Raw genomic sequence first — 9,294 nt, 5'->3', positions numbered from 1 at the left:
TTCCTGTAAATATTATTGGCCATGTGTGGTACATCTTAACCAGGAAAACATTTAAGTTAAAAACACAGTTCTACTATATATATCCAGTACTGTTGACTAGCTCTATTCTGAACTACTAGGTCTTATTACACCTACTTTAACAGACAATGCATAATTTATAACCTATAACATTAATTATTGGCATGTAAATAGCACTTGCTTATAGGCTTAACACAAATCCTCTTTATGTAACAAAAGAAAATTTCAGCACAAACCTTGGGCTGAATTATTTCTAAATTAGCGATGCCTAGATTAGTGAGATTTTATTCATGACCATTATTCATCTCAACCAATGTTTTCACAGGAATTTGGCAATATAATAAAAATAAATGGGTAAAAGATGAGGACAGAATTCAAGAGAAATACAAATAAGCACACAAAAATATATCTTCATGTGTTAAGAAACGTAAATTGAAGCAACACTGAGATACCTACTTTGGGCCTACTCAATTGGCAAACACAATAACCAATCAAAACTAATATTGTGGTGAAACTATACAATCAACCCAGCATGATGAAAACAGATCAATTTAACCCATTTGGAAAGCTACATGAGAAATATGAAGCAAAGGCCATAAAGTTCCTGCCCGGACACAGGTTTTTGGGGTGCCAGCAGTGTTCTTTCTTGACTTGGGCAGTGGTGAGATGAGTGTTCATTTTGTAACTATCCGAAACTGTGTGTGTTTTATGCACTCTTCTGTGGCTGTGACACAGAAAACGTTAAGAAATTTTTCTATTGCTTTTACCAGTAAATCATCTAATTGGAACTTGTTCCATGAAAAAATACATAAAGAAGTTCTCTGCAGCATTGTTTAAAAAACAAAACTGGAGACTCCCTAATTAGCCACTAAAACAGGAAGGTTCAGCAAATTATATACATATAATATATACATATTACAAAGTATGATGGTAATTTTAAAGACTTAAAGGACATTTCTGACAGTACAATACAAAACAAAGGTGTTCAATTAAGTTTACACACATGTGCATAAGGATTAGAAAAGAATATTAAAAATGACTATGGAGAGCCGATGTAGTTCAGTGGTTGAGCGCCAGCTTTCCACATTCAAGGGCTCTGGTTCAATCCCTGGCCCCACCTGGTGCCTCAAAAAAAAAAAAAAAAAAATCACTATGATCAAGAGCTCTGGGTGATTTTCTCCATGAGTTTTTATTATTGTTAGATTATTTTTACCACAAAGAAAACAGAACATGTGGTTAAAATGCATACAAAGGATAGAAACATCCCCTTGGTAACGACAACCCATATTTAATCACAGTGATCAAGCATTCTGCCCAAATGTACTCAGAACACTTTAGATGTTTATGAGATATGGCAGAATAGAGAAGTCTGAGGAAGAAGAGCTTTGTAATTGGTCTTTCATTTTGCTTCAATGCTCTGATATTCTGGTATTTTTCTTCCAGCTTAGGTAATCCTAAAAATAATGCATGGAATTTATTAAAACATCAAGAATTTATGGGCATCATGGAATTCCTACCCTCAATCTGACAATGTTACTGGGGAAACAATGAATTCACCTGAATTTTGAAAAATTTATAGATCAAGGGTGAAAGTCAATAGCTCACCTACTGCAAAAAGCGCGGCATGATGAACTGCCAAATGAATTGTGAAAACTACTACTCTACACAAAAATACTGGGTCAGGCTGAGTGAGTAATGGTGGTCAGCAGAAGCTTTAAAGATAGTGGGAAGCAAATAGGGTCTTAAAGGCTGGCTACAGGAGCTGGTGGAAAAGGAATATGGAGGACTTTTGTCCAAAGTACAAAGGCAGGAAAATAAAGATAGCAAGAATGGTCTGACTGGAGATATGAGCTGGGGCTCATTAATGTTAGGTTAAGGAATCTAGATGTCCCCAGTTGGTAAAAGGATGTCACTAAGGTTGTCTGAACAGAGGAGTCACATACTTAAAATGAGTTGTTTGGGGAGAACCCCTAAAAGCAGAGTGTAAGAGAGCCTAAAAGGTGTAAAGAAGTGGTGAAGGGGGGTAAGCAGTCCAGGTTTGGATTAATGAGACCTGAAATAGGAAAAATATGGGAAGGGAAAAAAGGAAAGATAGGAAAAATCCAGGCCTGTGGAGGCTGAAAATCAGGGCTCCAGCCTCAATCTCACCAGCTACTCCATTACTTTAAGCAATTAACCACTTTCCCAAGCTTCAGCTTTCTCATCTGTAAAACAGAAATGAAAATCTGCCCTATAATGGAGCTAAAGGGGAGATCAAAGGTAAAAGATCATACTTAGTAAATGACAAGGAGTCCTATGAATTTAAATTAAGAAGAATGAACTAACTTGGGAACATGCCGAATAAAAGAGGGCAAAAGAGAGGGGAACAATTCCAAGGTCTTGAGCAGATAATGGTAGTTTTGTTTGTTGTTGTTTTTGCCACATTTGCATCTACTCATAAAGGTCGCCAAAATTCCTTCCGTGCATTTTACTTTTAAATTTATTGTTTTCCCTCTTGGATCTCAATCAGAAATTGTTACATTTCTGGGCTTACAATCTAGAGCACATAAAAACAGAAAATAACAGAGGCACTTTAGATCATATAAAGGACAGTTCCATTCTAAAAACACATTTTAAAACATACTCACTTTTGCAAAATCCCATCTGAATTAGTTGGAAAAAAAAAAAGAAAAAAAGTTTTAACTACAGAATATATTTTGAAGGAAATGCAGCCTTATTACTTTCAAGTACAAACATTAACTTGGGTTTGGCCAACCAAATGTTGCCTAGTTGAGAGAACTGCTTATGTATAGATATAAATTATTTATAGTTAGTACAATCATCCATGGGTAAAAGAATGCTTCTTTCTATGATGCATGAAAATAACTTCTCATTCTAAAGAGATTTCTTGTTCCACACTCTACTATTTGCTTAAGCAAATCCTCCTCCCCCCTCCCCACAAACAGTTCAACATACACTCCCCTTAGATCACAACATACATCAAAGTAGTGAAACACAAGTTGATGAATTTTTAACATGTTGTTATTGATGTTGGATTGGTGATAGAGACCAGCCTTTTTCAACCTGAGCATATCCCATCAATGGTACTAAGTCTAAATTACTGAACTATGTCTGTTCCCAATGTGAGTATAAGGACATCAAGAAATTGTGAGCTTATATCATCTGAATTCATAATTTGCCAGGTTTAAATATGCAAAGACGCATTTTTAATTTGGGCACTTTCATGAAGAGTAAAGTAGCTAAAATTTTTAAACTGCAATGATTAAGTGGGTTTACACTGGTCAGGATGTAATGGTCACTTTAAGCAACTGAACTATTCTTGGAAGAGCTGAGGAAGCCTGGAAACATAGGCAAACAACTTGCCAACAAAATACCGTTTTGCACTCCGCATAATCATTCAGCCTGATTATAGACTAATGAGAGTGGTGCAAAGACTATCCACTAATATGTGTGAGGAATTATTCTGAAAAAGTTCACTTTTCTACAGCAGACATAGGAACCTTTGTTAAGAAACACTTATCATCAGATAAGATGGCTAGTGGGCATTTCTGTCGATGTTTTCATCAGTCTCTACCTGGAACCTCACAATTCTCAGGAAATCTATGTTCTTAAAACATTTGGCAGGCACTAGCATAACCAGATAGGAAAGCTATGTCAAGAGGACAGACCTAAAGGGCTTCTCCCCTATCCTCACAACTCTGTATTCCTAAAAGCACATGTGCCACGCCTCAGGCTACATCCTAGAGTAGTGATCTGATTCTGCTCACTTTCCTACAAGAAAGTCAAGAGAATCACTCACCTAGACCTTGGGTATTGAAAGCTGGAAGAGTGGTGGTGGGAGAATTCACCTTTAGATTTCCTAGAAGCCAAGGGGCAAAAATCACAACTAGGACCTAGCTGTGTTTGGCCAAAGAAATGGGTAAAGCCAGGTTCCACCATCCTTAGCTGCTTCTGTGAGGCCAAAATGCACTTAACAGAAACAATTTCTTCTTTAAAATAACACTGTTCCCAAAGATACTTTTCTCCCTAAGATGTTTTAGAAATGTAGAGCAGTAATCATTCTCCTATGAGCAAATACTATAAAGACATCATCTTCAAACTCCACTAAGAGTTTTCAGTGGCCAAAACAGGGTTTAATTTTTGAACTATGAAAAACAAAGTGCAAACCTTAAGATTTAATAGCACTTAGGAAAAGTTATCCAGGCATGTGTACCTTCCTGTGGAATCTCTTCAAACTCTAGCCCCTAAAGGAGTCTTTCTTCCTACTTCTCTGATAGTTCTAAAAGGTGAGGCTAGGGCCAGTTCTGAAAACACATTACTTCAAATAATGAGGCAGTAGGAAGCTATCTTCCTTGGAAATGAGAATAAAATCTGCTTTAAAATCTCACACCTACTGAACTCTCCTATACCCATTTTCATCCTGGAGCCTGAAGTGGTTATGGTAAACTTTATGGACCTGAGAGGTAAGAAGCCCTTTATTTCTACCATACCACAATGTCACCCAGAAATCTAATGCTCTTAAAAAAGGATGGGATCTATTTGTGATTAAGAATTTGCAGAACTGAGAATATTAATAAAATTAATATTTGGCTGGGAGACTTTGGAGTCGGAGGTCATCAGAGAGGTAATGGTTGTGAACGTCTCAGCTGGATCTCATAGACAGCCAAAGCAGATACTACACCCAAATAGTGGGGCTCCTGAGGGCTCCAGAGACACTCACGTCCTATGTCACGGCAGAAAGCTCTGGAGTTTGGTGCCATGCCAGCAGGCCCTACTTTGGACTTTGTGCTCCCAAGTGTGACAGAGTTGATCTCAGATGTGACTTCTCTACACATGCCTCTTCTGTCCCTTTTATTGAGCCTATACTTGGTGATGGAGTTGGTAGGTTTATGTCCAAGAGACTTGAATCTCTGGGCTGTCCATGTGCCAGCTGGGCCCTGGGCCTTGGCGGAGTTATGGCACCTACCCTCCAGTTCACTGGATTCATCCAGGACAACTAATTTGGAGGTAAGGATTGACAACCAGTACATCAAGGAGCCAAAAGGGTCTACAACTGCAAGCAAGAGTCCCATCCATCAGCCATATGGATTGAAGCCCCTTCTCAATTGGAGGTGGAGTGGGCATCACCATCCCAGAAACCTCACAATTGGGGAATAAAATATGGACTGGAATAGACTTACTGGTATTCTATTGAAGACTAATTGTGATTACAGCAATGGAAGATTAAATCATTAATGCGGACAGTGGCCACTGGAGGTGCTGAAGGCAGGGAAAGGGAAAAAGAGGTGTGATGTGGGACTTGGAATTTTTGGGACTTGGAAGTTGTCCTGAATGATACTGCAGGGACAGATGCAAGACATTATATATCCTGCCATAACCTACAGAATTGAGTGGGAGGGAGTATAGACTACAATGTAGACTATGGCCCATACTGGGTGGCAGTGCTCCAAAATGTGTTCATCAAATGCAATGAATGTACCACATTAATGAGAGAGGTTGTTAATGTGGGGAAAATGGGAGGTGTGGGGAGTGGAGCATATGGGAATCCCTTATATATTTTTTGTGTAACATTTTCTGTAATCTAAGTATCTTTTAAAAATAATATATTAGAAAAAAAGAAAAAGGCAAAAGTAATTCCCTTGACTCTGAGCTAGTGAAACTGAAGTCTGTGTGTAGGGAAGGTAGCCCCCTAATCCAATGAAGGACTAAACAGCTATACCTTTAGTCATTCCTGACTCATTCCATGACTCCCCACTTTGCTTCATTTTTAAAAAGGACAAATTAGTTTCCCATTTTTATGAAAGGTGGCAGTATTATGAATAAACCCAACTTATATAAAGCAATTAAATAAAATATTCAGGTGAAACAAAGGTTTCTGTGAGAATGAGGAATCAAAGTTATGACTATACAAAATACTGCTATCACTACACCAAATACTGCTATCAAAGTCCAGCTGCACCAAGCATCATCCTAATACTAACTTGTGTATTCACTAGTGAAGAATAATGGCAGCATGAAATGAGGACACCCAAATTTCTATTTTGTCATTAAAAAAAAATTGCCCCCAACAAATGACTATATTTATAATGACTTGTCCTTTGAGGCTCTTGGATATATATGAAAGTAAGGTGAGGGTAGGGATGGTTGTTAGATCAGTGATCTTATTTATTCAAGCTGGTTGAAAGGGAAAAAGTCATTTACCCTCACACATCATTGCTCAAAGTCTCCTAAGGCTCCTCAAAATAGATTCCACCTCCAATTCTAGTTCCATTTCTTGGAGGACAAAGAAGAGTTCATGCAAAGACCTCAATGTGAGATGGATTAAACTCAGATTTCGGGGGTAGAGGAAGATATTGTTCTTTCTTTGGTATCTAAATCCTCTAGTCTCAATGTGGATATTAACTGGCCTTGAAACCAACCACTGATTCTCTAAAATACTAATTTCACAGCATTTACAAATTTAGGTCCATCGTCAGAGTCTAAGCTAATATGGATTTTGTGAAGAGTGAAGTTCCCCCCCTACACAGGTTGCCCTTACCAGCAACCCTTTTCCCATCTATAAAATGGATATGCTTCATACTAGAGTCAGCAATAATGAATAACTTATATTTCCAGCAGAGGCTTTCACTGAGATTACAGTTCTTATGCTGGTCTTCAAACTACTTGAATGAAACATGCCACCACCACCCCCCCCCTTTTTCCCTATAACACAATGGGAAATGGCTAAAGAGTAGGTGAGATTTTGCTACTGTCTGCTCCCTCTTGACTTTCTCCCCTAATGTTTGTGACAGCTGGGTTCAAATACTTCCACTGCTGAAACACAAAATTACCTAACTTTATAGGAGTAAGAGGATAGAGGACACAAGCTGGCAGCCTGCAGACATGTTTTATATAGCTTACCATATTTTATATCTTCTATTAGTTGTCAATGTTTTAAAAATCCAGGAATTTCATATAAATATCTGGAATGCTGGTTTCTCCCCAAAAAGACCTGTCAACATTAGGCTCATTTTTGCCTAATGATAAACAGAGCTGAGTAAATAGCCTGGTTTGATAAACTTTCCATGGTTCAGCACAATTTTTCCCAGTGTGATTCATGCATTTATGTTTCCTGCATGGCTCCCTTAGGTATTTGAGTCTGCGAACTTTATCTAGGAAAATTCCTTCATTTAAAAGATGAAGAAAATAAAGGTATAGGATGGAACGTTAACCTGCCTGAGATCACACATCAAGCAAGAGGTAAAGGAGGAAGATAAATTAGGTTTAGGTATCTTTCTTTCTAAAACAGCACACTGCCTCTTTACAGAACCATCCATCACTCAATCCAGCATTTCTCTCACCACTTACTTACATTCTGAGTGGAATCTACTACATTTTCTCTGTGCCCCTTTATCTAGCCTTTTTATATATTTGATTTCTTTATAGGTGATAACTTTGTATCAGCAATTTCATTTAATTATCTTCAATCCCAAAAAAACAATCAACCAGGGATCAAAAAGAACTGCATAGCTCAGCAGACTCAGGACCAGAAGGAATCTTAAGAATCACTTAGCTGGAACACTGGCTTTACACGCAGGGAAACCGGGGCCCAGAGCAGTGATAAGCCTGAGGTCACAGGGCTCCTAAGTTAACAAGGCCCATTTCTAATCTTCCAATTCAGTGCTCTTTCTACTACAGTATATCACATCTGTGCAGTCACCCAGGCTGTGGGGGACTGAGCAACAGCTTCTTTCACGTGGTAAAAAAAACACACAAATTCCTCACCATATCTTAGACATGTCTAACATTAACTCTGCCAAGTACTACGGCTTAGAATAAATTATGAGCAACCAGTTTATAGAATTTGGATTTGTACTGGAAGACAGGCTTTTGTTAGAACTTATTTGGTGGAGAATTTATAAATGTCATAGAACTTGGTTTCTTATTAACACTGGCTCTTATAAAAAATTAAGCCCCATGTGAGAGAAGTTGCTGTAACAACATCATAGCACCTTTGCTTCAACTTCGAAAGAAAAAGCAGCTATGGTAAAAAGCTTTAATAAGAGACTAAATGTGATTTTATAGGCAACCAATTAGCAGATTAATGAATCATTGAACTTTCTTTACTAAAACCAAGATCCAGTCAAGAAAGATGAATCCAGAATGCATCCTCTTGTGCTGACCAACATAACTAAGTACAAATGAAGTCAATGGTGTACCCAATTAGCATGCTGCGCTGTATGTCAATAAAACAAGCCCTCCCCCACCCCGAGCCCTGGCCCCCTGGCAAACATAGATAAATGATTGTGCACTGCGTGATGATACCATTAGGTGAGAACTTTGGTTCATGCAGTCGGCTGCCATGGAGGTTGCACTCAAAACCCATAGCCCAGGCACCCAAAGTCAGTCAGCAGTGGTGGCTTGTGGCATCAGCCGTGCTCCTTCCACAACACCAGGTGAATACTGTGGTCAGGCATGCTGGTGGCAAAGACCAAGCCCGTATCATTGTGCCCATCCAGTCCATTCAGCCAGGATGCTTCGCCTGCCAGGAAGCTTGAGCCTCTCTTTGATTTCCTGTACTCTGGCAGAGGCCAGCGGCTAATCAGGCTCTCTGTCCGCAAGTCCATGATGTACAGGTAGCGGTTGTCAAACAGCAGGGCAAAGATATCTCCAAAGCCAAGCAAAGCCAAGTTTGCTATCTCAGGAGTCTTGATGACCCTACAAGGATGAGAGTTACGGACCATGAACCACCAGAAAGCAGCTTTGCTTTTGATTATGCTTCTGTAACCTTTTCTAAAGACACTGGAAACCAATATAAAATTCAATGAAATTTAGAGAGCTAAATGAAAATTCTGATAAAAGAGAAAATATGAGGACAGAAAGCCCAGCCCACTTTAAAAAACCCACACGCACATGGGGAGGGGGTGAAGGGGAGGAGAAACTTTCAGTCTGATAAGGGGAAAGGTGGTATTTGATGAAAGTTTATAAAAGTACAAAATGTCTAGGCTGGTAAGGATCTTACAGATTTTCTAAATTAACTTCCTCATTTTTAAGTTGCAAAAATGGAAGCCTAGACTACATAAATACTTTGGCTAAGAATTCACAACTAGTCAGTTACCAGTTAGAGCTAAGACTAAAAGACTCAACTCTTCCCACTAGGTAAAAAGACTTATTCATCAAATCCTAGAATTCTGGAATATCAGGGAACCATCCTGAAGTCCAGAACAAAGTCTGAAAACAAGGAACTGAAATACTACTCTACTGAGCATGTAGCAAATACAGGAGTTTCTCTCTAAA

At 38.7% G+C, this 9,294-nt stretch overlaps 1 protein-coding gene across 3 annotated transcripts in view; it reads right to left on the bottom strand.

The window, feature by feature from the left end:
- Positions 1-1,188: 1,188 nt before the first annotated feature.
- Positions 1,189-9,294, bottom strand: part of FBXW2 (F-box and WD repeat domain containing 2) — a 46,850-nt gene continuing 38,744 nt past the window's right edge. For all 3 annotated transcript variants that reach the window (XM_004473331.4, XM_004473333.4, XM_058302474.2), the window contains one exon: positions 1,189-8,715. In XM_004473331.4, the coding sequence (XP_004473388.2) occupies positions 8,427-8,715 (289 nt within the window). In that variant the 3' untranslated portion in view covers positions 1,189-8,426. The remainder of the gene's footprint in view (positions 8,716-9,294) is intronic.

Source organism: Dasypus novemcinctus, chromosome 8 (assembly GCF_030445035.2).
Source record: "Dasypus novemcinctus isolate mDasNov1 chromosome 8, mDasNov1.1.hap2, whole genome shotgun sequence".
NCBI lineage: Eukaryota > Metazoa > Chordata > Mammalia > Cingulata > Dasypodidae > Dasypus > Dasypus novemcinctus.
Note: the sequence above shows the minus strand (reverse complement) of the source record. Positions and strands in the feature narration are given on the sequence as shown.